Source organism: Cucurbita pepo, chromosome LG01 (assembly GCF_002806865.2).
Source record: "Cucurbita pepo subsp. pepo cultivar mu-cu-16 chromosome LG01, ASM280686v2, whole genome shotgun sequence".
Classification (NCBI taxonomy): Eukaryota; Viridiplantae; Streptophyta; class Magnoliopsida; order Cucurbitales; family Cucurbitaceae; genus Cucurbita; species Cucurbita pepo.
The window spans coordinates 6,232,630-6,259,321 of record NC_036638.1 but is presented as its reverse complement, the minus strand read 5'-3'; the positions used below and the strand labels follow the sequence as shown (position 1 = coordinate 6,259,321).

Sequence of the window (26,692 nt, the reverse complement as noted above, 5' to 3'; positions counted from 1 at the left end):
GCTTTTCTGGTATCTTCTCTTCTCTCCTCTTCCTTTCCCGGCTTTTCCATAAGCTTCTACCACCTTCTCCACGGATTTGGACCAACTCTGCACAATAATTTCTGCCCAATCCATTGTTTGTTGGGCCTCTACTATGGGGTCGAGATGATACGTTGATTTGGGCCTAGCCTACCGGTCCGCCATTGATGGGTCGGATTAAAACGCTTAAAGCCCAACAATATAGTATGGCCCATCAACAAAGCCCACAAACGCGGTGCTATAAATTTTGAGAATTAGGGTTTTAGTAGGGAGTGAATCGCAGTTCGCCGGCCGTCCGAACCCTGTAGCTGAAGGATAAACCAGACGCCGAAGATGGTGAAAGGAAGCCAAGGAGAGAGAGTCAGGTCTGTAATCTCAACCTAGCGAAGATCTCCTTTAGAAGTCCTCTTTCGATGATTCTAACCCTAAAATTGTTTCATTTGTCGTTCGCTTATGTTTCTTGTTGGAATCAGACTTTACACCCGGGGAACAATTCTCGGCTACAAGAGGTAATCAAGCACTACTGCCTATTAACTCTGGCATTCGCATTTTCTCGCTTTCTGTAAAATCGACAAAGTAATATTAAAGTTGTGTGTTTCTCGACTGTGTTTTATTATTTTTTCCTCGACTTTATTGTAAAATTAAACTATATCACTTGTTTACTACCCAAATTGTTATTGGGGAATAGTTTGTCATTTGTTCGAAAGCTAAAGATGGTTGGTATATTGGTCAGGTCGAAGTCGAACCAGTACCCAAACACTTCTTTACTTCAGATTGAGGGTGTTAATTCCAAGGATGAGGTTTCCTGGTACCAAGGAAAGCGATTGGCATATATCTACAAGGCTAAAGTGAAGAAGAACGGATCCCACTATCGTTGCATTTGGGGCAAGGTCGCAAGGCCTCATGGTAACAGTGGCATCGTTAGAGCGAAGTTCAAGTCTAATCTGCCACCGAAGTCCATGGTATAGAGTTACAGTAAAAAAAGACTACCTTTTGTGTTTAAGGCCTCTCTTTGTTTTGGTTTTAACGACTGTATCTTGAAATTCACTGCAGGGTGACAGGGTCAGAGTATTCATGTACCCCAGCAACATTTGAGGTGACTAGTTTCTCAATGTGCTGGAAATTTCTAGATTTTGATAATTTTCTCTTTATTTTTTGTCCTTTGTATGCTTAGATGCTGCTCATTATTGCTTGGCTTGTCTTTGGCCTCAAAGTGCACTAGTTTTGTTTGCTAACTTTGTACGTAGTGGGTAATTGAGCTGCAATGTTCATTCATAACCATATTGTTCACCAATGTGGGATGGCTGTATTTCTTCTCCGATATGCATTTTCAGTAGGAGGCCTGCTTGTATTCAATTGATATATTTCTATACAAGTCTGGGTGTAGAGATTTTGATGCAGTAGACTGTTTGTTTGAACCAAGTTGAAGAATGTAGCTTTTGTTGAGTAGTTGATGGAATTTGACAGAAGATATTTGGATTGACAGCCTGTTTCCTGTGCTTTCGATATGCATAGTGTATTAATGTTTTGGCCAATTCATCAATTTTAACTTGTCGCCTCGGTATGGGCAATTCCATAATTTTAGAAAGACAGATTTTAAATTTACTCAATCGAGATAGTGGCAAGTTAATTTGTGGGTGAAGTGCAAACATTTAAAAGTATGTGGGAATTTGTTCACCACATCACACGTGGACCTTACTATGATGGCCTATTTTTTTGTTTCACTGTTGCTTATTAGATATCTTAGTTTCTGTTTATTTACCGTTGCTTTCTGTCCTTGCAGTCATGGAGAACCTTGATGAAACGAGTGGTTGTTACATGAAGGGATTTATATTTTTATCATGTTTTGTGAGCTAAGGTAGAATCATTTTCTGTTTCTGTACTGGGTCATTTTTGCTGTCTAGGCCAAGTAGTTGAACAAAATTATAGAACCACTTGTCTTGAGCATTTTTCATGCGATGTAGTTGCACTTTTCTCAAGTGGTTTTCCCGTATACGAAGCCTTTACATACTTGCGCTTTCAGCTATAATATGAACGTGGATTGCACATCTTTTCGTTGATTCTCTTTATTCCCGTTTCCCTCCACTTTATTACTTAATAATCGGGTGTCAAAACATATACATTGTTAATACATCAACCGGGTTTCTATATTTGTGGATTAGTTTGAACGAGTTGTAAAAATGGCTCAAATTAGTGTCATGAGTCACAGGCTGTTTACGTAATATTGGGTATTGATAAATTTGGGAACTATTTTGTTTTAATGTATTGAAAAGTTGAGTCTCACATTTTGTGTGCAACTGAATAGAATGGGTGAATGTTGGATACTGAAAAGTCAATATAGGTAGCTTCATTAGAGAGTTATCTATATTTAATTTGACTAGAGGTGATACACTTTTAGATCTAATCTGCTTGATGAATTTGTGTTGAAGTAAAGGTTCCACATGTGCAACAATTCTTGTTGATTTGAGTTTTGAAAATTAAAGTACACGGATACTTCCTATTTCTATCAGTTCCAACAAGGAGTTGGCAATTCTTCTTTTTGTTTGGGTTCGTTAGTGTTATCCTCAAAGCCATTCGGTTGATAAGGAACTTGCTATGCTTCTAATAAGGCAATCTTCTAATACAATTTTTGGAAGGAAATACAGTTGTGTGCATTTCAACGCTATGTGCAAGAGAAAATATTGCATTAATGACAATTCTAAATGCACGGACGAAAGTTAGGCCTAAAGAGTGGATCCCATGCCTTTCTTTGAATTAGTCGTAGAAGCTCAATTATGGGAGAAAACTAGAGGAGTTTGACCAAATGCCTCTCCAAAATGCTTTAGCAAATCAGCTGCACATCTGGCGCGAATTCAATTTGAGTAACAAAGACATTAAATAAACCGCAAAATAAGGTATCTCCATGATTGGAGACCCACTTTCATTTGCAAATAATCAATAACTTTATAGCATCTCTAAATATGTGCCTCTTCTTTAATGGATTTTAAAAAATAATTAAATGTATTAAGATTGGGTAAGAAAATATAAAGGGAGGGCAGAGCGTTTATCTTTTACAAATACCTAAAAAAGGAATCAGCCGGAATTGCCGAACAAAGCCTTGAGATTGAAATTCCGGTGGAATCAGCCGGCAACCGACGCAAAGCCGTCCGGTCCGCGTAGGACGTGGGTCCCACTTCCTCCATTTCATTCTCCAACTTCCACTTTTTTCTCTCTTTCTTTTAAATATATATTTTAAAAGCTGTTTTCTTTTGAAAATAATAATATAATTAATAATGTCTTAAAATGAGGCGCGTTTGGCCTCCGTAGTTTCCTAACGCGTTGAATTTCTCTTCGGTGGCTCAGTTCCCGATTCAACACGTTCGTTTAGATATTTATTTTTTTAGTTATTATTATTATTTAAATTAAATGTGCTTGAGATTTTCTTTACCTAAAAAGAAAATTAATCAAGATTTCATTTAAGTTTTTTTTTTTTTTTTTACAAAAATACTTTGCTTAAAAGCTATAGGCCCCAATATTAATTCAAATACCATGAAAGGTGAAAAATAATTTATAATATGTATTAAATATCAACGAGGAAATGAAATTTCATAAAAAAAATAAATTAAATTTTGTTTCCTAATTCAAATCTTAATAAAGAATTATCAAAATTTTAACATTGAACTAAATTGAAATGTCTTTGGTGCTGTAGATATTATTTAATTAACAGGATTCCTTACTACCACTCATCTACTTGTAAACCATGAATTATTCATGAATTTTGGTCAAATTTTAGTTTTAAAAAACATTTCTATTTTTTAAAATTCCACAACACTTTTTTTATATTTTCAAAATTGTTAATTTAACTTTCAAAGAGCCTTAGAAAACAGTGTCTTAAAAATAAAATAAATTCAAGTCACGACTTCAAAATTTTGTTTAAAAAATATGTATTCGAGTTAATTGAAAAATAAAAACTAAAAATATTTGGAAAGCGAATAAAAAAAAAAAAATAATAATAATAATATTGATAAATGGAAGAAATGAAGGTGGAGGAATCGTTCCTCCTTGTGCGTTTACCACCTCCTCTGCTTCAAATCTCTCTCTCATCTATCTCTCTTTTCATCAGACCCAATTTGTCGTCGGTCATCCTCAAAACTCGACGCTCTTCCCATTTGACGAAGACCCATTTCTTCAAATTTTCTCTTTTTTCCTTTCTCTTTCAACTCTCTACTCGTTTCCCTCGCTTCAATTTTCTTGCACGCCCAATTCCTCCCATGGACTTCTGTTCTCAGATCCATGGAAACCCCACCTTCATTCCTCTGTAATGTGTTTGTTTCTTGCTTCATTTTTGTAGATTTTACTTGCAGATCCATGTGCTAGTGTCCCCAATCGGAGCTCCAACCGACGCCTTTGAGAAATCGCCGCCCTCGATCCAGACCGACAGCCGAAATGAAGGGTTCCAGTCGTTTTTTCACGATCGGGCTTGTGACTTCCTGGTATTCCTCCAACATTGGTGTCCTTTTGTTGAACAAATATTTGCTGAGCAACTATGGGTTCAAGTACCCGATCTTCTTGACCATGTGCCACATGACTGCTTGCTCTCTGCTTAGCTACGTTGCGATTGCTTGGTTGAAGATGGTTCCGATGCAGACGATTCGATCTCGGATTCAATTTATGAAGATTTCGGCGCTTAGCTTTGTGTTCTGTATTTCTGTTGTCTTTGGCAACATATCTCTTAGGTATTTGCCGGTCTCGTTCAACCAGGCTGTTGGGGCCACCACACCTTTCTTTACGGCGGTGTTTGCTTACCTTATGACGCTGAAGAGGGAAGCTTGGCTCACTTACATTACTCTCGTCCCCGTTGTTACTGGGGTCATTATTGCCAGTGGGGTAAGAAGAACCAACACCTTCTACTTTTTTCCAATCCTAATTGCTGTGATCTTTGAGAAGGTTATTTACTTGATTCCTGTAGTTGCTTGGTAATTCGGATTGAAATGCCACGTGTTTTGGTATTTGCTAATTGTTTGAGCAACTTTTTCAGCGAATTTTGTCATTTTAGTTTTAGTTTCCTTTTTTGCCATGATTGAACAGAATTCGCTTATGTAAGTGCCTGATCTAAGGTCAGAAAGTTCGTAGAATATTTCTGACTAGATGACCAATATGGTTTGAGGCATTGTGATTCTGTTAGATGTTCTTTGGGAGTATTCCCATTGACTAGTACCTTGATGCTTTTTAGAATAAAAATCCTGCAAAAAAAACAAGCGTTTTCTTTTTGCTTATTTTCACTTGTTCTCTGTTTTCGAAATGAAGTTATTTTCCTTCTTATAACCATGAAATTATGAAGAGTCATTTTAAGTATACGTCAACTTTACCTATAGAAAACTTGTTCTAGAGTGCATCCCGGACAGCCCACTTAAGTTTTTTTCTTCACATCTTTTCAAATGTGTAGTTTGTACATATTTTAAAACTTGTATAAGACTGAGGAAGGCAAGCCCGTCTCTACTGGCTTGACTGTGGATGGCTTCCAAATATTCCGTGAAAATTTGGAGGCAATTATGACCAACCTAACTGTTGTAAACTGCAAAGATCTTTTCTCATATCCTTTCTTTCATTTGGTGTTGGGGGGAGGATGAGTAGATAATTGAGGTAGACAATAATTGTTGCCTTTGGAAAATTGTTTGTCATAATAAATGCTGTTTCTCTACTTTCCATCTTTGTGTTGCTGATTCTTTGTTGTGTGAATTGACATCAGGGTGAACCGAGTTTCCATCTGTTTGGATTTATAATATGTGTTGCAGCTACGGCTGCAAGGGCACTCAAATCAGTCCTGCAAGGAATTTTGCTTTCTTCTGAAGGGTAAGGGGCTTGTTGTTGTTCTTTACTAGTAATTTAGTCTTCATTCGGAGAATAATGAACAATTTTAATTGATTTTAAACTGCAAATGAGAGCTCCGACACTTATCTTTCTCAGAGAGAAGCTGAATTCCATGAATCTTCTTCTGTACATGGCTCCTATAGCCGTTGTCTTTCTGCTGCCTGCATCACTTTTCATGGAAGAAAATGTGGTCGGTATCACTCTGGCTCTTGCTCGAGATGATAAAAAGATCATCTGGTATCTGCTATTCAACTCTGCACTTGCGTATTTTGTAAACCTGACCAATTTTTTGGTTACCAAACACACCAGTGCATTGACACTTCAGGTATGCCTACTTTCTTCATTGATGCTTATGTTTGTCCTCTTTTTATAACCACGTTTTGTTTTTCTGTTTCTGTTTGAACGTTCAAAAAAATTACTATTAACATGATCATCACACACCCTTGGAAGAGTTATATAATCCATGTATACTTTCTGCAACCCAAGTTTTGGTTTTTATCTTTTCTTTTGAAGTGCCCCAACAAATATTTGTTTTTCGAGGGTTGAAACATTGGCATAAACAAATTGGTATTGTTATTCAAGGATTTGTTGAAAATTCTAACAATATTTGGCCACGGACTCGCTCCCTTTCTATACATCTCCAAGACCAATGCACAAACACACTTTCATAATGTTGGCTACATATTACTTAAAAAAAACTACTGCATTCTGTGTCTTTAGTACGAGGAGTTTCTTTGTTGCTTCTGTGCTTAGGAATCATGCATCATCTTCTCTCTTAAAGCCCAAAGTCTGTCAGATAATTCATGAGCTATGGCTTCTTTCAGGTGCTCGGCAATGCCAAGGGTGCTGTTGCTGTGGTGATTTCAATTTTAATCTTCAGAAATCCAGTCTCAGTCACTGGAATGCTTGGTTACGCGCTCACAGTTATTGGGGTTATCCTCTACAGTGAATCCAAGAAAAGAAGCAAATGAAAACAATTTAAGTGAAGCGCATTTTCCTACTTTCGTTTTTTGCATGGTGGCAGCAGTCGTCAAATACTGGAGGCAGCAGGTGTAGACCGGCCTGTTATAACTGCTCTTAACTATATAGCCTTCAAATTCTTTTTCCCCTCGAAAAGCTTATTAGCTTAGGCATTGGTTTATATTTGTATCATCCTCACAAGATCTGTCACAAAATAGGAATTTAATAAGGAAGAATTATGGGGTAAAGTTTTACTTCTTTAGAAAGGATTAATAGAATTGTTTATTACATAAAGGTCGGCTGTTATAGACACTCCTTGATCATCAATTAAGGGGGGAAAAACAACCTTATCTTTTAACATTTTGGCACACTATTTTGTTAATTCCGAGTTACTCTGGACTTTGTTGGAGGGTAATATTTCTTGTTTGGAAGAAAATATAGAAACAGATAAATTTGTCATTTGAATTTCTCCTTCCATGCTCAGGATTTGTATGTAATGGAACCAATCCCGACTCTTCAATCTTTACTACTGATTTAGGTTCTGCTTTTGTTGTATGCTTGGGGGCTCAGGTCTGCTAATCGCTTCTGGTGCAGCTTCATCTTCTTCGATCTTAGGAGTCAAGTAGTATCCTATATAACCCATCTCTTCAGTTCTGTGTTCAACCACCATAGGAAGATCTTAAGACAATGCTAATCGTCACCTGGTTTGCTAGAGGGTTGCCTTGTAAGAGTTGAGGTACACCTCATGGCAAAGGTTAAGCTAACTGGTCCTTCCACCCCTATTATAACAGCTTCTTCAGGCTGTAACCTTTCAAGAAGCCATTAAAAACTTTTTTTTTTTATTTAAATTATTAAAAACTTAGCTTATAATTTGCAATTACAATCTCAAAGAATGATGGTTCAATCTCCACACTACCATTGTTGAACTAAAAATACAAAAAATGAACGATTGGTTTTGTTAATGGCTTCCCATATGTAGATTGATCGAAGAAAAAATAATTGGTTTTTACCATTCTTCATGGAGCAAGGTAGCTCAGTCCTCCAGTATTCACATCGACGCCCAGAAGAACATCTAAAAGATAGTAATGAAGCCTACGATTTGTGTCATTTCCAAGTGATATCAAGATGAAAGAAAGTGAAACTCTTTTCTAGACCAATTGAAGTACTGGTCAACATGAAACTAAGAATAATTCAGCAGGTTACAGAATGACTCCATATCTATTTTGTACTAACCCAAAACTAACAGTTGCAAAATGCTTTCATAAAGTTTAGGCAAATCATTACCACTTTCAAATGCGAAGTTCCATGAATCAAGCAAATAAACAATTTGGCTCATCATGACGAGCTGGAGACTCATGCAAGTTTCTCTTTTGTTTCCCATCACGAAACCGTGAGGAACAAAGTAGAACACACTGGGTGGGGAAGGGGGAAAGCAGAGGGAAAATGGACTCAACAAAACCACAAATTGGAAGTTTACAACTCGACCTTTTAAGTGTCTGGATCAGAGGTTGCTACTTGCCGCTTCATCAATGCTGATTTGATCAGATGGTTATAGCTTCCCTTTTCCTTGAAAAGCTGTGAAAAGTGGTGTTTGCAGTACAAAATTCCATCAAGTGCAGCATAGTTTGATGGAGATAAAGAACAGCCACCATGGGAGCATTTAAAACACGACTTATGATAGGCTTGACTCTCAACTGTCACCTGCAAACAAGCAATGCCCGGCAGATAAAATAACAGCAGCACTGATGCATACAAAGTGCCAATACCAACAAAAGTACTTCAAAATTGAGATGGAACCATTTCTATGTCAGCAGGAATTACTATAGATAAAGAAAACTAAGAACATGTAACTTCCACAGTTCCTCAAAGCTTATATATCATCAGTTCTCTAATTGGCTCAAACAAGAGCCACATTCAAGCCATTCAGAAAACCAACTCATTTAGATGCAGTAGCTTTAAAGAATATCCCTTTCTTATAGAGGTCGATATGTTCATGTTGAAACAATGGTATGCAAAACAAATTCAAACGACCCCAAGAAGATAATTCGGTTCATCATATATATGCACAGACAGTTCAAATAGAGAGTGAAAATTGACTATTGATGTGATTAAGAGGGTTTTAAATATTTGAATATCTTTTTAATGTCTTTTAAACTAACCTTCTCCAGTGGATATGCAGTTTTTCCACATGTAGCACACTTTTCTTGTGTCCCAGAAAACATGCTGGCCGCTTTGCTTGGTGTCCTAGTCTGGAACCAACAAGAGGCTACGGTATGAGCAGGCTGTTTATAAATTCAATCACAACTAATTGCAGCATTGGGTTTAAATTTACCAGCTCTGGAGTTGGCTTCTCGGAGGACTTTGCAGCTGTAGAAAAAGAGAAGTACAGAAAATGTTAGTAGAAAGCGATAGCTACAAGATCCATGATGTAGAGTGTCTTCTAAATTCGACAAAGTTCGGAACATACTAGATAGAAAGTTCTTGCTGAAGTTCCCAGCTTCCTTGAAGAGCTGCTCAAAATGAGGCTTACAGTACAGAACACCTTCCATTGAAGAATAATTACTCAGCTGAAAGCATTTAACAAATCATTTTAGAAAAGTTCTCACATTCTGACCCATAAAAGTGCTCAGTAATCATGTACATCAAAGCTTAAGTGACGTACCTTAAGTGTTCCATTGCAGTGGCTACATTTGAAACATGACTTGTGGAAAGCAACCCCATCAGCAGATAACTGATCTACAGGGTACACAGTCTTCTCACAAGCTTTGCATTTCTGTTGGGTGCCAATAAACGACATGGCTAAAAGCCTTAGAGTAGATCCGACTATTCTCAACCAACCAGAATCTCCTCCAATTCAAAGCCACCAAGCTATCCCAATCAAACAACCTCCTTTCTCCTGATGTCATTTCATCAAACACAACCAATACGCAAAAACCCAGATCAAATTCAGAAGACAAAACAAGAAGCTGCAGGCAAATAATCTGAGAATCTCAGAAAATTAAATCGATGAGCTTAAACTAAAACACTTGAAAATCTAGTGGAGAATAGGATCAAACCCAAAATGCTGAACGAAGAAGATCTTGATCAGAGTTGACATGCAATCGAAACTGAAGATGGGTGCCTCAAATGATAGAAGGAACAAAATGCAGAGAATGTATTTGGTTACAGCAAGTGGAGCGGAGAAGAAAAAGATAATGAAGTGAAAGATAAAGCGAAAGCCAGAAACAAATAATTTATGATACATTATTCACAGCGTCGATTNCCGGAAAGACACACATTGCTTGCTTCAACTTTACTCCGTCCCGGTGCTACTTTCTTCTTCAACTTTTTCAGTACCACTGAAACTCCACCGTCGGCATCCTGCAGAGTAACGACGTGTCGTTTTGTCTCTTTGTATTTCTAATTTAGCCTTCACCCTTCTCTCGTCTAGGCATGGATCGTATTTGGATGATTTTGTATAAACTCTCAATTAGTTCATAATTATGGTGACAAACTCTTCAGTTAAACACAAAATTAAATTCAAGAACATATCATACCAATTTGAACACAAATTTTTTAGGATTGTAATTTAAATCGAATAATAATTTTGAGACTAAACATGAAATGAACATAAATCAGACACCTAATAAATAGTCAGTATCTCTATTTTTTTGAATAAAAAATTAAATATATAGATTTGAATTACTGAATTTAAAAAGGTGATTTTAAGTTGGATTTTACTAAATATGAAAATGAGAAGTGTGCACCGGCGAGGATTTTCTGTGGAAGTAGCTCGCTGTGAACAGTTAATTTCAGGCTAGGAGGAGCCGATTCCAACTGGAAACAAAGATGTCAGACTCGCTTCAAGTTCTCCGCGATCTCTGCATTCAGTAAGTCCCTCTTGTGCACTTTCTGTCGAACTTCTTGAATGTAATTTGATCTTTTTGGTGATTTTAGGTTTTCTGAACCAATCATCCAATCTCTTTCGAAATTCTGCGATGAACCTTCAGAGGGGTCGAATGTCTCTGTTAAAGCCATTCTCGAATCCCTTCTGCCTCGAAAAACCTCACTCCCAATCACTCCTACTGAGGAGGATATTTACTCCTCCATCAAAGACTTCGCACTAGCATGTGCTTTAATATTGTCTTCCCGTTCCTCGACCTTTGACCTTCTTTCATGGATCCCCGAAGACCTCTCACTTGCTGCCGAGTCAGCGTTTCGAATGCTCTCTAAGGCATATGTCTCTGCTTTCTGCGATGGGTTTTCGAAGGACATTGAGGAGGTGGGTTTAGATTTTAGTTTGATACCGGAGGAGAAAAGATTGGTGGTGGAAATTATTCCTAAGGTGCTACCGTTGTTGAAGGAGAATATTAAGGAGAGCTCGATAGATAAATCTGACGAAGTTGACGAGGTCTCCGCTGCATCAGCCAGAGTGCCTGTGGGGTTTGCTATTGTTGCGGCTCATCAACTTGCATGGTTCATTACCCAGGTCTGAGGTTTTGTTCTTGTTCAATATACTGCAGTTCTGTCTGTGTTGCCTGGTATTTTGGTTTGATTGGGGTTTGTTTTCCTATAAATTCTTGCAGATTGATTATCCACATTTGGGGAAGTTGTGTAATTTGGTGATTCCTTGTGCACTGACTGCCCTTGATCACTGGTCACCGGAAGTGAAAGTAAGCATTCTGATTTCCTGTTTTCAATCTCTGATACTTGCCAACTCTGTTGGATATCATCATGCTTTTTCATGCTGAAAATTGAACTTAGTATTTTGATTCAAATCTATGCTGTGTGAACGAGAAGCTTATCTCTTGATTTCATTGTTCGCACTTGTTTAGGATACTGAATAAAAGGCCTTAATTTCTTTGGCTACTTTCAGGGGCAGGGCATGGTTAGCTTTATACATCTTGCAAAAAATGTCAATGCTGCAGAGCTAGGTTGGTATGAAGATGTGATTCTTGATGCGTGCTGCTCAAATGTCCCTTCAAGTGATGAGATATGGCCTTATGTTGTTGAAATGTCAGTTCTTCTTGTAACTAGCATTCACAAAATGAATCCTCGTAGCTCATGGTAAACTTTTTGTTGTAATGCATTCTCTCTTTTTCAACATTTGGTTATAAGAGGTAACAATGCTAGAATTCATTCTTATCTGACCTAACTTGTCCTTGGTTTCTTGTCAAATATATATGCTTTTCCATTTATATACTTGCATAGGATTGAAAGGATGGTTAATGAGATGTTGGGTCACTTGGAGCGACAGCCAAGGAACAAGGAACGCCGTATTGCATGGCTTCAACACATTGAGCCTCTTTTCAACTGTATGGGTCTGGTGCTGCTGGCTCATACAAGGCGCATATTTCCACTTTTCTTCCAGTGGATGAATGCTGAAGATGATGAGACCACTTTACTAGTAAGAGATATATGATTTGTCATTTAAAATATACTGGATAATGCTTTATGATGAATAATACTTCCTGATCACTTATTGATTGCCATATATTTTTGACAACTAGAAGAGAAGAATGGAGAAGAGGAGTGCGAGAAGAGAGATCTTTATTTTATTTTTATTTCAAAACAATAAATAATTGTTAAATTTTTTATGGTGTTTAGTAGGTAGATAAAATATTATCCATATTATATCTATTCTCTGAATTCTTTAGACGTTAAGACTCTTCTATTTCTGTTAGGAAGAAAACGTTCTTGTTTGAGAATCAGAGGATTTTAAAGTTAACATTCTTGTGTGGATTCCTATAAAAATAAATAAATAAATAAATAAATAAAATAAAAAATCTTGTGTCGACTTCCTGATTCAGTCCTTCAGTTCAAGCATCAAAGGAATACATTTTGTTTAGACTATAACTTCATTTTGAAATGCAAGGGCAGGGACCTTAAATTTCTTACAAATGTTCTCGTTAGGAAAGAACAGTCCAATTTCTCCTTCGACCTTCTATTTTCTGTATTTTTACAGGTATTTGGTTGGGATCCATATCGACTATACTTTTAAACGGTAAATATTCAAAGAAACGTTCATGTTTATCTTGAATTTTTGTGAACTCACCTTTTCTCTGTCAGAGAGGAGATTACTTCGTCGACCCCTAAACAGTTTAACTCTCAACTGAAAACTAATTTCCTGATCAAACAAGTTTTCGAGTCTTGACACTGCTCTGCGTTTGAATTCTATAATAAATCTTTTTGTAACATGCCCACTAGTTTTGCTGTGATTATAACAACTTGTCTTGGTGTCGTTTCTTGAAAGTGAGAGCTTTTTGGTTTAATGATGTTTGTCAGCATCTACTTGTAAAAATAAATTATATTTGTGATTTAAGTCCCTCGGCAGTTGGGCTGATGAGCATCGGGGTTTCACACATTGGCAAGAGTTTCACAGTGTCCACTTCTGGAGACATCTCTCAATGTGAACTTGTTGCCTTTTTCTGCCGAACACTATTGCATCAGTTCAGTCCATTTTGTGTGTACTACCTGGATTTATTAATTATACTAATCTTATTACCATTGGGCAGGTTCTACAGAGAATACAAACAGTTGTGAGGTTAACATGGATAAGGAATACGCCATATGTTGAAAGGTTATTTAAGTTTTATGTTTCACGTTTCTTAAATTTGATGATATCTCAATTTTTTTCTCGTACAACTTATTTGTCTGCAACATAGTTTGTGTTGGTAATTTTCGCAATTTCATTCCCTTCAGATTCTATTGTGCTTTCACACTTACTTTCACCCGTTTTCAAGTGCTTAATCAAGCTATCCTAGTTCAAATTAAGCAATTGTTCTGATAGACCAACTCCACCTGCTTGATCCTATAGTGCCAAATGTAATAGGATGAAGCAGTAGTTCTATAGGATTAGTCACATACCCGTGGTTATTTAAGAAGAGAATATAGGAGAAGATGTGTGTGGGGATATAGGCATATGCCATGGGGACCTCAGTTATTAAAACTAGTTAACACAGGAAAGAGATCAGAAAGTGGTAGGGAATAAAGAAAGTCAGATTGTACAGAGCCCCATATCTGAATTCAAAATTGAGTTTTGGAAAGGACTGGAGACCTCCCTCATTTTCTGCTTTCCAATTGTTTGATGAAGTTCAACTTAACCAGAGTTCTTCCAGGATCATTATACAGTTATTGTCATTCTGCATTACTGTTGTGCCATGATATTTAGACGGATTAGTTTCTAGTGTCCATGACTCTCTCTACAGACTTTGTGCAACTTCTCACACCATTTTAATGGCCATCTTCGTATTTGTGCAACTCAAATGGTTGTATATTGGTGGCAGATTGGTGGATGAGCTTGCACTGTTATACGAAAAGGCTGCATCAAGAAGTTCTCGTGATGCAATCAGAAAGCATGTTGTTGATGCACTTATCCTTCTCCAGGAGTAAGAATTTCTTATCCTTTCTGCTGTGCTGATTGAATCTTGAGGTTCTGATTTTGGTTATTTTCAGGAGCAAAGGTCAGCAGTTTAAAGCAGCATGGAACAAGCACAAGGATGATCAAAACTTGGTTTGGCTTACTACATCTGTAACTGGAATGAACATCAACAGTTAAGTGTTAGCTTATTAGAGCTAACAATGTAACTGGGAAGTGGAACTCGACAATCTGAAGACTGATTGCAAATTCTTCGCATAAATCCAGAGCTGGTCGATCTGCTTCGCCACCAATTTGTTTGTATATAAACTCGTACAGAGAGAAGACCTGCGGTATTTATTCATTAATTTTAAGCTAAATGTATAAAATTAGTGCTTAAAGTTTGATACTTTGCATTGGGTTATCAACTTTTGAGTTTTGTGTCTACTTTTTCTTTTAACCTTTTAAAAACTCCTGTTAGATCCTTCAACCTTCTAAAATTTTAAACTTTTAATTTGAATCTGTTGCTTTGAATTTTTAATTTTGTATATTGAATAATTTTTTTGAATTTTATGTCTAATTTAGAAGTCATGTATTAAAAAAGTTGAATATACTAAATTGTGTATTTTTTTTTTTAATTTTTCATTTGGTGGTTGTTCTTTTAAAAATTTCAATTTTCAATATATTAATAATTCTTAAATAGATTATCTCATTAAAAAAAAATTGTTAATATATATATATATATATAATTCATAAATCATAATTTAATTAGTTAAAATATTATAAAGAACAAAAATATATATATATATATATATATATTAGAGGATTAAAATTGAAAATATTAAAGAAAAAATCACTAAATTAATAATAATAAAATTATTTCGGGTTGTAAAAATTATGGGAGGAGTCTGTAAGTTGCAACGGAAATTCCCGCCGAATCTCACTCACTCACAGTAACAGTGAAGCACTGCACACTGCACACTGCACACATTCTCCAATCTTTAACTGCCAAACCGCCGCCGAACTGATCTCTCTCCGGCCATCTTCAGCCATGTTGCCCCGGTCAATATTCCTCACCACTTCCCTCTCTCTCTTCTTTCTCTTACTTCCCCATCCATCTAACTCCCTTACAACCATCGGCGTCACCTTCTCCGCCTCCACTGCCAACTCCAGCCCCCACCCCCAGCCACTCGACTCAGTGGCCAAAGCCATAGGTTCCCTCAAACTCACTGCCGTGAGACTCGAAGATGCCGATCCCAACATAGTCCGAGCCTTCGCCTACACCAACATCACCCTCATCCTCACAGTCCCTAATTTCATGGTCGCCCCTATCGCCTCCAATCGCTCCGTAGCTCTCCAGTGGCTCTACGCCCACGTCATCCCTTTCTACCCTCGGTCGATCATCACCACCATCTCCGTCGGCAACAACTTTCTCGAAGCTTCCCCTGAATTCGCGACGGTTCTTTTGCCCGCAATCAGAAATGTATACACGGCGCTTCGAAATTTGGGGATTCGTCAAATTTCAGTTTCCACTACGTTTTCGTTCATCAGTATAATGGCGAATCCGTTCCCTCCTTCGGCGGCTAGGTTTCAAGATCCCGTTTCCGAAACTGTGATTGGGCCTTTGCTTCAGTTTCTAAGAGACACCAATTCGTCGTTCTTGATCAATATTTACCCTTACAATTTGTACCGAATGAACTCCGAAATCCCAATAGGGTATGCTCTGTTTCAGAAGCACCCTTTCAATTTCAGGGATGATGTGACTACCGGTGTCCGGTACCGGAATCTTTTTGACTCCATGGTAGATGCGGTGATTTGTGCAATGGCAGTGGCTGGACATGCGAATATTCCGGTGATTGTGACGGAGACTGGGTGGCCAAGCTTTGGCACGGACTCTGGCGAGGTCGAAGCAAATCAAGCTTACGCCGAAATGTACCTCAAGGGACTGGTTGCACACCTGAAATCAGATTTCGGAACACCTTTGAGGAGGGAAGGGGTGACGGAAACTTACATATATCAGCTGTTTGATGGGGAAGAAGTTCAGGGAGCTCGACCTGTGCGAAAATGGGGGCTTCTGTATCCCAATATGACTAAGAAGTATGATGTGGTCTTCTCCAAGTCCGCCGGAAATGCAGAGCAACGAGCTTTTCTGACTATTGCAGCCTGGTATTTTGGGATTTTTGTTCTGACGAAGTTGTGGTAGCATCTTACATATTTCGTTTTCATAATCTTCATTTAGGTTCTGAATTAGCTTCCGTGCTAATTCCTGGTGAGTTCAACCTGCGTTTTGTGAAGAATTATTCTCTTACTGAGATTGTTGAGCTTTCTGTTGCTGGTTCTTGTTATGGCAGCTTCCCTCCTTAGCAGAGATTGCGTTTATCGTTTGTTTAGATGTTAATGGCTGCAGATTTCCATTTCTGAATTTGTGTTCAGATGGGTTAGAATCTTACATAGAATATCAAATGAAGTTTGACTCTTGTTTTCCACAGAGATTGCCTCTTCTTGTTTATAGTTTTTGATGAATCATCTGGGTACGTTGTTTGATAATTGGTAGTAAGTTGGCTAACTCATCTTTAACATTGTTATAAAGTATTTCATATGGATTAGGAATCGTAGATGCATATTATTATTTTCCATTCTTGAGAGAAATGGTAGATGAACAGATGCATATTATTGAATTTATAATTGAAAGAAAACAAAAGTGAAACGCAGGTCTTGAGAGAAAGAGCACTCAGGAAAGGAAAAAACAAAAGGTGTCAAACAAAGGTCTTCAATTTGAATAACAGAAAAGATCAATCAAAGAAATTGTTGAAATGGTATGAACATGGAGAAGAAGAGGAAAAAATATAGCAAATAATGTTGTACAGTTGCTGCTGCTGCTGGATGTTGAGCTCAGATGAAGAGCTGCTGGCGCCTGCACGTCGGTGTCGATGCTGAGAAATGTAGGATCGGAATGAAATGTGTTACTTGCAATGTCTCTCCCATCATTGTGATTGAATGGCATGAACATGATAATCCATAGCAACTTCTCCCACTGTATGAGCTTTCTCTTCAACTATTTTACACATGATAACTTGTGAGAACCTCAACCAGCTGTAGAGATCACTATCTAAATTTGTGTTTACTCAATTTTTGATGGTTGATGTTGAAACTTATGGGGTTTGGAAGCTTATAAATACGAGTTCCTACGGATGGCACTGATAAGGCATCCATGTAGCTGCTCATCACCCCTACAATGCGGAATCCCTCGTTCCGCAGTGCTGCTTGTTGCTGACTGAAATATTCCCGATGACTGATCTGCATTTTGTCATCCATTCTGCAAGATTGTTCTAACAAAATGTTCTTAAATATGCATAATTGCCAGAGGACAGAAGGATTTCACTAACATCCTATCAGAAGGAATACTACTTTTATTGTAAGGCATCCCAATCAAATGGAAATATAGAAGATACCTCATAATCAAGTGGAGCCGACCTTTATAGCCGGCTGAAGTAAGATGTTGAATAGTGGCATTCCTATGAACTTCTGACCTTCTTGATATTAAGGTTACAGGCCATCTGCAAGATCTGAGTTTCTTGTACAGTTTTAGAAGAAAGTTTTGCTTCAATCTCTTCGCCTCATCCACACAACTACTGCACCCATAATTAAATTCATAATTATCCATGGCAGAACACTAAGAAGAACACTGCATAGATATCAGGGAACCACCTGGATATTAACAGATCGTCGTAATCATGGTTAGCGAAAAGAAGGTCGTCTAAGTCCATCAGCACGATTTCTCGATGGTTGTCTACTTTGGCAGCACTACAGAAATAATTGTGGACCAGCTGCAGTGTAGAATCCAAATCTCTTTCATATTGACCATGTCTAATGTATTGAATGGCAAAGTCCTTGCAAAATGAAGGTATCCCATCTGTTTCCAAGCTGTTTAGCTCCAAATGCATAGATAGAGCTTTGCAATAGTCATAATCAAAACTTAGTTTCTGAATCTCAACAACTCCTCCACTTCTGTTTTGACAATATTGCAACATTACAGTCAATGAGACCAGTAAAGTGATAAGTAACACTCCGACAGTAACTAGAGCACCAATGAAAATTGCTGCTGTCAAAGGTGTCATGTAGAATCCCGAATCTATGATATAGTTGCTTCCCATATCTGCCTCATTAAAAGGATAACAACAATCACTCTGAGTTGAAATGAATCGAAATACCATATACTTTGTGCTTATCAACTCTCTTTCAGTAAACTGATTCATCATCATAAAAGAAGATCATAAGGGAAAGAGAAGGATCAAGGATGTATTGAATTCCACACCTGAATTGTCTGAACTTCCTCCAGTAGAATGACTCGGAGTAGAGAACTGGTGCTCCATTTCACTCCCATAAGCAGACATTGTTCAAACAAATTCCAATTGTTACCACTGTCTCAGAAGAAGAAAAAAAATTCAGTCAGAAATCAGTTTCGAAAACCTAGAAAACAAAAATATATCAGGATTCAGAAGCAATTTCTAAGCAAAGGGGAAGTTCCAAGAAAAGTATGAACATCCCTGAATTTTTTATTTCTTCAAATTGCATAAGTAAGCTTTACATTTCTAGATTACTCAGCGGCAGAAACCTCTTCGATCAATCTGTGAAACGAAACCCATCTACGATTAGAGCAGAAGTAAGCAGATAGCAAAGGATTCATGATTGAATATGAACATCAAGCCAATAATTTTGGTCAATAAGCAAACAGATACCAACTTGAACATAATTTTGATGGTGGGTCACAAGCTATCAATTGCTGGGCTAAGAGACGAGTCTTTCTTTTTTATGGGTTTTGTCCCCGAGGTGGAAAAGCTCCAAAAACATGAGAAAAGTAATGCCAAAATGAAAGCGAAAGGGAAATTATATGTCCTGTTTCCGCGGACTGGGTGTCTCTGCAAGATTCCGAGAATGATCAAGAAATCAGGAGAATGGGCATACTGATTTTCTTCGACCTTCCTGGGTAACATAAATCAGCAAAAAGCAGGGATAAGATTAAACTACGAAGCTATTATTATTATTATTATTCGACCATTGCACCATCAAACTAGGGAAAATTGTACGAATTGCTGTTTGATTCACTTAGGTGAAATTATCGAATTGGAATCTCTACCTCCTTTCTCATCAATTTAAATTATGTTTATGTATATTTAATTAAATTCTAGTATTATTCTTGAAAATTTTTCATTCACTTTTTATGTAGCTTTAAAACATTGTTATCATACACTTCCTTTGGTATTCAAAGATTGGTTGCATGAAATTCAATAACGTGAAAGTTGTGTTAGTAAAACTCGAATGAAAGTCGAGAGCCAGTGCCAAGAGGAAGTATTAGCAAGTATTAGTAGCACGGACAATAAACTTGAGCAAGAGTCAAGAACTAGTAGTAGAAACGTCTATTGGCAGCACAAGCTAAATAATTTAGCTAGAATCAAAACGAGGAGCGTGAGAGAATGAAGCAAGAGCGATGAGAATAACATTTCTCCTGTTGAACTTATTTTTTTTACTCTTGTTCAAGGATGGACAGTAAATATTTATTCATTTGATATGGTGGTATGAGATGACAATGAGGAGGTATTATAGCGGTGGTCGATTGAAAGAGATTGTCACATCACACACGTTGAATGCAGAGTGAACTCCGAACGAACTGGAAAGGGTTCAGGTCATCTTCAATTTCTCCTTGTTCATGAAGATTATCAAAAGAAACTGTACGATAGATGTTCAATTTCCCCTCACAAACTTCATGCATTTATTAAGTCGCACAAATTTTATCTGGAATGTTTCTCAACAAATGTTCTACATTTGTGACACTGTGGAATTTGTAAATACTTCAAAAATGTTACCTTGTCAAATCAATGCCCTCTTCGAGTTTAAAAAGTGCTCTTCTCCGTTCACAAGATTCAAGGCCATGTCTACATCCCTGGCCAGTTCAACCGCTGCTCCAACATAGCTATGAGGAGTTAGATTCAACAGATTTTTCTTAGCTTCATTAGGCAATTCCAACCCTTCAATAAATCTCCTTATACTTTCCTTAGTAACTGATTTTCCTCTGGTTAATTCCTTTAGCTTCTCATAAGGCTCCGGAACACCATATCGTCGCATGACCTTCAAGAAATAGAGAATAGATGATTACACAAATATATGCCAGTTGTTGACAATCGATATGAAAGTTCGTTAACCAAATAGATCTCTCTATCTTATCCAATCTGACTACTACCGTGCTAATGAACTAAACAAAGTGATACTAAATGGGGGCGATGTGATCAAATGACCACCAATCTTAGGAGAGTTCATATAATGACATTTGCAGGGGAGAAGAAATGAAAGAAAATGCTTAGCAAGATATATACCGTCTGTATTGGTTCAGCAAGGACCTCCCATGATTGATCCAAATCGTCGAAGATGCGAGTTTCATTCACCTACAATGCAATGATAAAAGTTTAAGAAATGCTCCGCATACAATATAAGGGCAGGATAAAACATGAGGAAGAAACTCCTTAAAACAAATAAAAGTTAAGCAGAGAAGAAATAGTAGTAGCCCAGTATTTTATAAATCACCCAGAACAAGATGGAGACGATTATTTGTGCTTTCGAGTAGCCAGTATTTATAAGCCTCTTCAGAAAATCTGTAGTCATTCTTTCATTTGGATAAGTTAATTACAGACTTCAAGTTTCATTCGTACCAATCAATAGATGAAAATTAGGAGTTATCTTAACCACAATCGAGTGTCAAAATTCTATTGAATCTCTCTCTCTCTCTCTCTCTCTCATTACTGTTGAACGTTCATCACTATTTTTTTTCCCCCTCATTAACTTTGTTCTCCTATTACCCACCAGCAAACTTGAGTGGTCATGAATGATAACCCACCCAAAAAGAGGAAGATGCCTATATTTACATGCCATCAGACAGAACTCCGATCTTTCACAAAAAGGTAATGATGATTAATGATTATGATGATCTGAGTACCTGGAGCTTCGCTATCCCCTGAAGTGTGCTTTTGTAAGCAAGAAGAGAGTGTCCAAGTCCAACTCCCATATTCCTTAAAACAGTTGAATCAGTCAAGTCACGCTGCAAAAGAGAATAAGTTTTCTCATCAAAATCCTCCAAGTTAAATATAATCACTGAAGTAACCTACATGAAATGAAAACTTTGGTGATTTGGTGTAAGATGTTCCACTGAGACTAACGAATACAGTTTTACATTATGAAATAGATTTTTGTGTTATTTAGCGAACTGTATGAAAAATAAAATACCTTGGCCCAAAAACTTTAGAAAACATGATTATGTAAACATTATAGCCTACAATCACATTGTCACATCTCACACATCAATTACCAAGTACCAACTCAAGGAATTGAAGAAATTATCAAATGTTGCGGTGTACCTGCCACCGAGATATGGGTAACTTCTCACTTAATTGGGCCAATGCTCCATTAGCCACACCAAGATTACCTTCGCTATTTTCAAAATCAATAGGATTTACTTTGTGAGGCATTGTTGAAGAACCAATTTCACCTGCCTTTGTTATCTGCCCAAAATAGTAAACAATCATATAATCTATCTTTTCTTTCATAAATAATAATGATGAGATACACTAAAATGCTCACCTGTTTAAAATAGCCCAAAGATATATAACCCCAAATATCTCTGTCGAAATCAATCAAGATATTATTGTATCGTACAACGGTAAAAAAGAGTTTTGCCATGTAGTCATGAGTTTCAATCTGAAAAAAGTAGAATTATACAGTTAGCAAATTAGGATAATAATCAAATCATTCTATTTGTGATTCTGAAAGCTTATTCATCTAACGTCCAATATATGTCTCTAAGATAGCCTTGGAAGACAAGCATCACACCCTTGTATACTATAACAAATTTACATGCTTATCCTTCAAAGTCGAGGAAAACTCACAAACAACATCCTATATTAGCTAATATACATTTAGCCACGAAGGAAGAGCAAAGAATGAAACATCAAAGGAAAAACTGTACATTAAATTACAATAAATAGTTGAATAAATGTCCAAACTTAGGCAAATTAATAATCTAAACAAAAATTTTCATCGAAAGTAAGTCAAAGACCAATATAAAAACAATACCTGAGTTACGTAGGGATTGAAACTCAAACCCAAGGAGTTAACAAACTCTTCAGCCACTTTAGGCCAGTTAACATTTGGATATGCAACAAGATGTGCATTATAATTTCCAACTGCACCAGCAAACTTTCCCATTATCTTGACCTTGGAAACTTCCAACCTTTCTCTACTTAGTCTGACTGCAAAAATTGCCATTTCCTTCCCCAGGGTTGAAGGTGATGCTGGCTACAAAAATAAGAAGAAAAAAAAGGTTTTTCTCATAAGAGAAACAAAATTTTAAGTCACTGAAAATCACAAAACAGTTTAGGGTCTAAACAGTCAAAAAGACGAATTCATCATATATCTTGTCAGCCTAAAACCTGTCCATGGGTGCGGCAAAGCATTGGAATGTGAGCGTTATCTTTAGCCATGGTGCTTATTGAATTTATCAGCTTGTCCATAGAAGGAAGCATAACATCTTCCAATGATTCTTTCAGCATGAGTGCATGGGCAAGATTGTTAATGTCCTCGGATGTGCAAGAGAAATGAAAAAACTCGAGCACCTGAAATGCAAAAGAGAATAGTTAAATGATCCTTTAGTGTTCTACTAACATAAGAAAAACAATTTTTTAACAAACGGGAAAGTGCAAGGTAAATTCCACCTTAGAAATCTCAGGATGTGATTGACACCTCTGTTTTAAGAAATATTCAACAGCTTTCACATCGTGATTCGTCACTTTCTCAATGTTTTTGATCTCCAAAGCATCATCCTCACAGAAATTGTGAACAAAACCTTGTAAAAAAGAAGAAGCATCTTCACTGAATCTTGGGACTTCTATGATTTCAGGTATTTCCGATAGCTTCCACAGCCATTTGATCTAAAGCAGAGTAGAATATAATCAAAATAAAACTTAACTTTAAGAAACACAAACACCTTTCCTTCGCTGCAAGGAGAGGATCAAATTTATATAAGAACTAGAATTTACTTGAGCAATCAACGAAATTCAAAAAATACCTCAACCAAAACCCTGAAGAAGATTAACCCATATTCGCTCAGATAGGGGGCCAAGTCCTTGACCTTACCCCAATAACGACCATCTAAGGGGGACAGAGCCACCAAACTTGAAAGCTCGTGTGCAACACTGATTTTCTTCTGAGTAAAAGAAAAATAAAACAAAATCACGAACCAACATAAAAGAAACAGAAACAATTCATCTATCGTCCAAACATCCAAAGAAAAAGAACTAAAACACAACCCTAAAATCAATAAAAACCATAAAGTTCAGCTTAATGAGCAAAGAACGACAACCTTTTCCATCGGTACTTGGAGATTGTTGTGAACGGCTTTGAAATCGAAATTTCGGAGGGGCTTATAGAAGGAACCATGTCGAAAAACACTCGAGGGTTCTTTAGGATTTTGAAAACCCTTTGCTGCGCAAAAGATTCGGGGCTGGCCCAAAACTCTACTGTATGCTCCGACCTCCATGGACGCAGAAGAGTAGTGAGCTAAAACCCTTAATTCTCCCCGCCTTTTTTCACCCGTGGGTCGACCCTTCACCGTTCAGGAGAAGGCGAACAAAATGGACCCGCGCACGTGTGCAGCCACGTGATTGTTTTGTTTTTTCTTTTATTTTCTTTTATTTTCTTTTCTCAATTTGTTGGTTTTCTAATTGGCAACGGTTCGGTTTTCTGAGGTTAACATGGTTAGAGTATTCCAAAACTTAGAATTATTTATAAATTGTGGATGAAATCTATATAAATTGAATTTGAGTTCTGTGTTGTCGTGTTGTGGTGTTACATTTACTTTGCTAGTAATTCATCCAATCTTAAGAAATAATTGTCAAGAAAACAACGTAAGTTACTTAGATTAAATTCCCTCGTCAGAAAGCCGCAAGTGAAAATTTCGGCGCGGCTGTAAGAAAAGGAAGTGCCGCCACGTGCCAGTCGCAATCCAAACGTTGAACTCTACGAAAAAAGTTCAAAGGCAATTCACGAGTGACGGACCATATCTGTTTTCAGGACAATCGGAGAGCCACAAATGAACGAGTGATCCAAATTAGCTTCCCCCCATGTCCACCCACTACTTGATCATCCTTTCAAGTAACCATAACCCACGCGGCATAAACTCTATCACCCCCTTATCCACTCTCTTCCCTGCAACTCTGCACCTCCATTTCCACCTTCCATGTCCAATTAGCAGCAGGTTGACAGAATCACAGTCCTCTACTTGGGTCGCCTATGGAGACTGGAATTGCTTGCTGCGCCCGCGGGGCTCTTTTTCCCAACCTTTCTTCTAACCATTCAACTGCTCTCCTGTCTCCTTCTTTCGCCTCCAAGGTATGTACAAACCAAACCCATCTCTCTGTTTTACAAGATTTTGGAAATGTGTGGCTGAAGTTTGATCAAATTGCATTATAGAATCTGAAAGCGAGCTCCCTATTTGGGGAGTCATTAAGGCAAGTTCCCAAGTCATCAGTGAAGCTGGTGACATCAAGGTCAAAGACCATTCCCCTCAAAACCAGATGTGAGATTGGGGATAGTTTGGTGAGTGTTTTTGTGTGATATTGCCTGCAAGGTGTTTGTGAAATTGCTTGTTTGAAATTGAAAAGGAGTTTGTGATTGTAGGAAGAGTTTCTCACCAAAGCAACCCCTGATAAGGGATTGATCAGACTGCTGACATGCATGGGAGAAGCTTTGAGGACCATTTCCTTCAAAGTCAGGACGGCTTCTTGTGGAGGAACTGCATGTGTCAACTCCTTTGGAGACGAACAGCTTGCTGTCGATATGCTTGCTGACAAGCTTCTATTCGAGGTCGGCCTTCGATTAGTCTTGAATGATATTTTCTAATGAACTGTGGAAGAAAAAGTGTAGCTGATTTATGTTGAATCAGCACATGTTTGCATATAGAGTTTTGATTCGGATAATGGTCTCTAAGGAGATCGTTCTAACAACTATAGTTTATCTGAATCTATTTCTCAAAACCTGCTCTTAAGATAGTGTACTAATTTTGGTTTTTGATGAATAGGCCTTGAGATACTCACACTTCTGCAAATATGCTTGCTCTGAAGAGGTGCCAGAGCTTCAAGACATGGGAGGCCCTGTTGAAGGTCACACTTTTCAAATTATAAGCAAACAACTCGATGGTAATTCTTTGATTGCTAACACATTTTATAATATAAGCAGGAGGATTCAGTGTTGCATTCGACCCGCTCGATGGTTCAAGTATTGTGGACACAAACTTCAGTGTCGGCACCATCTTTGGAGTGTGGCCAGGTGATAAGTTGACTGGAGTGAAGGGAAGTGATCAAGCTGCCGCTGCCATGGGAGTTTACGGTCCCCGCACGACATATGTTCTTGCTCTGAAAGACTTCCCTGGCACTCATGAGTTCCTTCTTCTTGACGAAGGTCACTCTTGATAACTAAACTGAATTAAAAGCTTTTTCTTATTGAGAAAATGGCTGGAAGATCTCAATCCAAAACCTTATTTCTGTGCTTTACTGATAGGAAAATGGCAACATGTTAAAGAGACAACAGAGATTGGGGAAGGAAAACTGTTCTCTCCTGGAAATTTGAGGGCCACATTTGATAATCCTGACTATGATAAGGTTTCTTTCTATTCTTGAGAAGAGTATTAGCATTCCTTTTCATATACCTCATCACAGTAAAACGTAAAGCCTTCGCTTACTACTTTTTTGTGTGTTTCAATTCAACAGCTGATCAACTACTATGTGAAGGAAAAATACACATTGAGATACACCGGTGGAATGGTTCCTGATGTCAACCAGGTTTATTACCTTTCTGATAAATTTTCAATGGAATTGGTTCATTAAAATGATTGAAAAGTAGGAATACCTTTCTGAAAAGATGGTTTTGTTTAAATCCATAGATTATTGTGAAAGAGAAGGGGATTTTCACAAACGTGATATCTCCCTCAACCAAAGCTAAGCTGAGGCTGTTATTTGAGGTAGCTCCCTTAGGATTCTTAGTGGAGAAAGCAGGAGGTTACAGCAGCGATGGCCGTCAGTCTGTGCTTGACAAGGTGATCGAGAATCTCGATGAAAGAACCCAAGTTGCTTATGGATCTAAAGAAGAGATCATTCGTTTTGAAGAAACTCTCTATGGATCGTCCAGGCTTAACTCAGGGGTGCCTGTTGGTGCTGCAGCTTAAGCAGTGAAACAACATTTCCCCCCATTTTTTTCTTACCTTTGCTTGTTCAAAACATAATTTCATCTGTCAGTAGAAGCTTGTATGACTTGTATGATAGAAATGAATATGTTCAAGCTATTTTGAAGCTTTGCACCATAAAATTTTCTTATAAACACCTACCAATAATGAAGCATGGTGAGATTTGTGGCTGTCATATCCCTCAAGGAACGTATATTTGATAAAGAACAGAATCTTTTGGCTCTTTCTGCAAATACAAAAGTATT

The 26,692-nt window shown here is 37.6% G+C and overlaps 8 protein-coding genes across 12 annotated transcripts; 5 read left to right on the top strand and 3 right to left on the bottom strand.

Moving 5' to 3' along the window:
• Positions 1–269: 269 nt before the first annotated feature.
• LOC111792627 (60S ribosomal protein L35a-1) lies at positions 270–2,078 on the top strand. The gene is made up of 5 exons (XM_023674162.1): positions 270–383; positions 492–527; positions 752–980; positions 1,072–1,114; positions 1,802–2,078. Exons 1-4 carry the CDS (start codon positions 352–354, stop codon positions 1,111–1,113), a joined length of 339 nt encoding a protein of 112 aa, XP_023529930.1. The 5' UTR covers positions 270–351; the 3' UTR covers position 1,114; positions 1,802–2,078.
• Positions 2,079–4,043: 1,965 nt separating this feature from the next.
• On the top strand, positions 4,044–7,293 carry LOC111792614 (probable sugar phosphate/phosphate translocator At3g11320). The gene is made up of 4 exons (XM_023674136.1): positions 4,044–4,884; positions 5,747–5,850; positions 5,965–6,193; positions 6,693–7,293. The coding sequence occupies exons 1-4, from the start codon at positions 4,444–4,446 to the stop codon at positions 6,837–6,839; spliced, it is 921 nt and encodes a 306-aa protein (XP_023529904.1). The 5' UTR covers positions 4,044–4,443; the 3' UTR covers positions 6,840–7,293.
• A 735-nt stretch (positions 7,294–8,028) lies between these two features.
• Positions 8,029–10,439, bottom strand: LOC111807694 (LIM domain-containing protein WLIM2b). Of its 2 annotated transcripts, XM_023693528.1 has the most exons (7): positions 10,105–10,439; positions 9,885–9,892; positions 9,491–9,724; positions 9,296–9,395; positions 9,161–9,195; positions 8,988–9,077; positions 8,029–8,529 (listed from the first exon to the last, which is right to left on the bottom strand). In XM_023693528.1, exons 3-7 carry the CDS (start codon positions 9,623–9,625, stop codon positions 8,317–8,319), a joined length of 573 nt encoding a protein of 190 aa, XP_023549296.1. In that variant the 5' UTR covers positions 9,626–9,724; positions 9,885–9,892; positions 10,105–10,439; the 3' UTR covers positions 8,029–8,316. The 2 variants fall into 2 exon arrangements, with proteins under 2 accessions (XP_023549296.1, XP_023549303.1); XM_023693535.1 differs by lacking the exon at positions 9,885–9,892.
• A 107-nt stretch (positions 10,440–10,546) lies between these two features.
• LOC111807687 (uncharacterized protein At2g39910) lies at positions 10,547–14,609 on the top strand. Its single transcript, XM_023693515.1, has 8 exons — positions 10,547–10,697; positions 10,765–11,296; positions 11,394–11,480; positions 11,684–11,874; positions 12,019–12,214; positions 13,323–13,387; positions 14,094–14,195; positions 14,263–14,609. Exons 1-8 carry the CDS (start codon positions 10,657–10,659, stop codon positions 14,363–14,365), a joined length of 1,317 nt encoding a protein of 438 aa, XP_023549283.1. The 5' UTR covers positions 10,547–10,656; the 3' UTR covers positions 14,366–14,609.
• A 585-nt stretch (positions 14,610–15,194) lies between these two features.
• LOC111778353 (glucan endo-1,3-beta-glucosidase 2) lies at positions 15,195–16,573 on the top strand. The gene has a single exon (XM_023658130.1). It carries the CDS (start codon positions 15,216–15,218, stop codon positions 16,365–16,367), a length of 1,152 nt encoding a protein of 383 aa, XP_023513898.1. The 5' UTR covers positions 15,195–15,215; the 3' UTR covers positions 16,368–16,573.
• A 344-nt stretch (positions 16,574–16,917) lies between these two features.
• Positions 16,918–19,146, bottom strand: LOC111799222 (uncharacterized protein At2g39920). 3 transcript variants are annotated; one of them, XM_023682687.1, is made up of 6 exons: positions 18,908–19,146; positions 18,753–18,792; positions 18,480–18,585; positions 17,873–18,320; positions 17,617–17,796; positions 16,918–17,480 (listed from the first exon to the last, which is right to left on the bottom strand). In XM_023682687.1, exons 3-6 carry the CDS (start codon positions 18,556–18,558, stop codon positions 17,270–17,272), a joined length of 918 nt encoding a protein of 305 aa, XP_023538455.1. In that variant the 5' UTR covers positions 18,559–18,585; positions 18,753–18,792; positions 18,908–19,146; the 3' UTR covers positions 16,918–17,269. The 3 variants fall into 3 exon arrangements, with proteins under 3 accessions (XP_023538455.1, XP_023538446.1, XP_023538463.1); XM_023682678.1 differs by having other exon boundaries at positions 18,480–18,792; XM_023682695.1 differs by lacking the exon at positions 18,908–19,146 and having other exon boundaries at positions 17,617–17,793; positions 18,753–18,892.
• Positions 19,147–19,746: 600 nt separating this feature from the next.
• Positions 19,747–23,840, bottom strand: LOC111799209 (adenylosuccinate lyase-like). Of its 2 annotated transcripts, XM_023682666.1 has the most exons (11): positions 23,571–23,840; positions 23,277–23,414; positions 22,924–23,139; positions 22,642–22,824; positions 22,286–22,507; positions 21,794–21,910; positions 21,571–21,714; positions 21,153–21,254; positions 20,536–20,604; positions 20,029–20,290; positions 19,747–19,832 (listed from the first exon to the last, which is right to left on the bottom strand). In XM_023682666.1, the coding sequence occupies exons 1-10, from the start codon at positions 23,745–23,747 to the stop codon at positions 20,033–20,035; spliced, it is 1,626 nt and encodes a 541-aa protein (XP_023538434.1). In that variant the 5' UTR covers positions 23,748–23,840; the 3' UTR covers positions 19,747–19,832; positions 20,029–20,032. The 2 variants fall into 2 exon arrangements, with proteins under 2 accessions (XP_023538434.1, XP_023538426.1); XM_023682658.1 differs by lacking the exon at positions 19,747–19,832 and having other exon boundaries at positions 19,900–20,290.
• Positions 23,841–24,324: 484 nt separating this feature from the next.
• On the top strand, positions 24,325–26,624 carry LOC111777318 (sedoheptulose-1,7-bisphosphatase, chloroplastic). Its single transcript, XM_023656859.1, has 8 exons — positions 24,325–24,598; positions 24,680–24,805; positions 24,887–25,072; positions 25,287–25,368; positions 25,445–25,666; positions 25,766–25,866; positions 25,975–26,046; positions 26,148–26,624. The coding sequence occupies exons 1-8, from the start codon at positions 24,500–24,502 to the stop codon at positions 26,427–26,429; spliced, it is 1,170 nt and encodes a 389-aa protein (XP_023512627.1). The 5' UTR covers positions 24,325–24,499; the 3' UTR covers positions 26,430–26,624.
• Positions 26,625–26,692: the final 68 nt, after the last annotated feature.

Excerpts from the sequence above, each read along its gene's own strand:
- LOC111807687 (XM_023693515.1), top strand. The coding sequence starts at position 10,657 with ATGTCAGACTCGCTTCAAGTTCTCCGCGATCTCTGCATTCA. Across the intron at positions 11,297-11,393 it reads TTGCATGGTTCATTACCCAG|ATTGATTATCCACATTTGGG; the intron begins GTCTGAGGTTTT and ends AAATTCTTGCAG. Across the intron at positions 12,215-13,322 it reads ATGATGAGACCACTTTACTA|GTTCTACAGAGAATACAAAC; the intron begins GTAAGAGATATA and ends ACCATTGGGCAG.
- LOC111792627 (XM_023674162.1), top strand. The coding sequence starts at position 352 with ATGGTGAAAGGAAGCCAAGGAGAGAGAGTCAG. Across the intron at positions 384-491 it reads AGCCAAGGAGAGAGAGTCAG|ACTTTACACCCGGGGAACAA; the intron begins GTCTGTAATCTC and ends TGTTGGAATCAG. Across the intron at positions 528-751 it reads ACAATTCTCGGCTACAAGAG|GTCGAAGTCGAACCAGTACC; the intron begins GTAATCAAGCAC and ends TATATTGGTCAG.
- LOC111792614 (XM_023674136.1), top strand. The coding sequence starts at position 4,444 with ATGAAGGGTTCCAGTCGTTTTTTCACGATCGGGCTTGTGACTTCCTGG. Across the intron at positions 4,885-5,746 it reads GGGTCATTATTGCCAGTGGG|GGTGAACCGAGTTTCCATCT; the intron begins GTAAGAAGAACC and ends AATTGACATCAG. Across the intron at positions 6,194-6,692 it reads CCAGTGCATTGACACTTCAG|GTGCTCGGCAATGCCAAGGG; the intron begins GTATGCCTACTT and ends GGCTTCTTTCAG.
- LOC111807694 (XM_023693528.1), bottom strand. The coding sequence starts at position 9,625 with ATGTCGTTTATTGGCACCCAACAGAAATGCAAAGCTTGTGAGAAGACT. Across the intron at positions 9,396-9,490 it reads ACTGCAATGGAACACTTAAG|CTGAGTAATTATTCTTCAAT; the intron begins GTACGTCACTTA and ends AAATGCTTTCAG. Across the intron at positions 9,196-9,295 it reads CAGCAAGAACTTTCTATCTA|CTGCAAAGTCCTCCGAGAAG; the intron begins GTATGTTCCGAA and ends CTTTTTCTACAG.
- LOC111777318 (XM_023656859.1), top strand. The coding sequence starts at position 24,500 with ATGGAGACTGGAATTGCTTGCTGCGCCCGCGGGGCTCTTTTTCCCAAC. Across the intron at positions 25,369-25,444 it reads CATGGGAGGCCCTGTTGAAG|GAGGATTCAGTGTTGCATTC; the intron begins GTCACACTTTTC and ends TAATATAAGCAG. Across the intron at positions 25,667-25,765 it reads GTTCCTTCTTCTTGACGAAG|GAAAATGGCAACATGTTAAA; the intron begins GTCACTCTTGAT and ends CTTTACTGATAG.
- LOC111799209 (XM_023682666.1), bottom strand. The coding sequence starts at position 23,747 with ATGGAGGTCGGAGCATACAGTAGAGTTTTGGGCCAGCCCCGAATCTTT. Across the intron at positions 23,140-23,276 it reads TCTTCAGGGTTTTGGTTGAG|ATCAAATGGCTGTGGAAGCT; the intron begins GTATTTTTTGAA and ends ACTCTGCTTTAG. Across the intron at positions 20,291-20,535 it reads TTGCTGAACCAATACAGACG|GTCATGCGACGATATGGTGT; the intron begins GTATATATCTTG and ends TATTTCTTGAAG.
- LOC111799222 (XM_023682678.1), bottom strand. The coding sequence starts at position 18,558 with ATGTCTGCTTATGGGAGTGAAATGGAGCACCAGTTCTCTACTCCGAGT. Across the intron at positions 18,321-18,479 it reads AGGAAGTTCAGACAATTCAG|ATATGGGAAGCAACTATATC; the intron begins GTGTGGAATTCA and ends TTAATGAGGCAG. Across the intron at positions 17,797-17,872 it reads GACGATCTGTTAATATCCAG|TAGTTGTGTGGATGAGGCGA; the intron begins GTGGTTCCCTGA and ends TTATGGGTGCAG.
- LOC111778353 (XM_023658130.1), top strand. The coding sequence starts at position 15,216 with ATGTTGCCCCGGTCAATATTCCTCACCACTTCCCTCTCTCTCTTCTTT.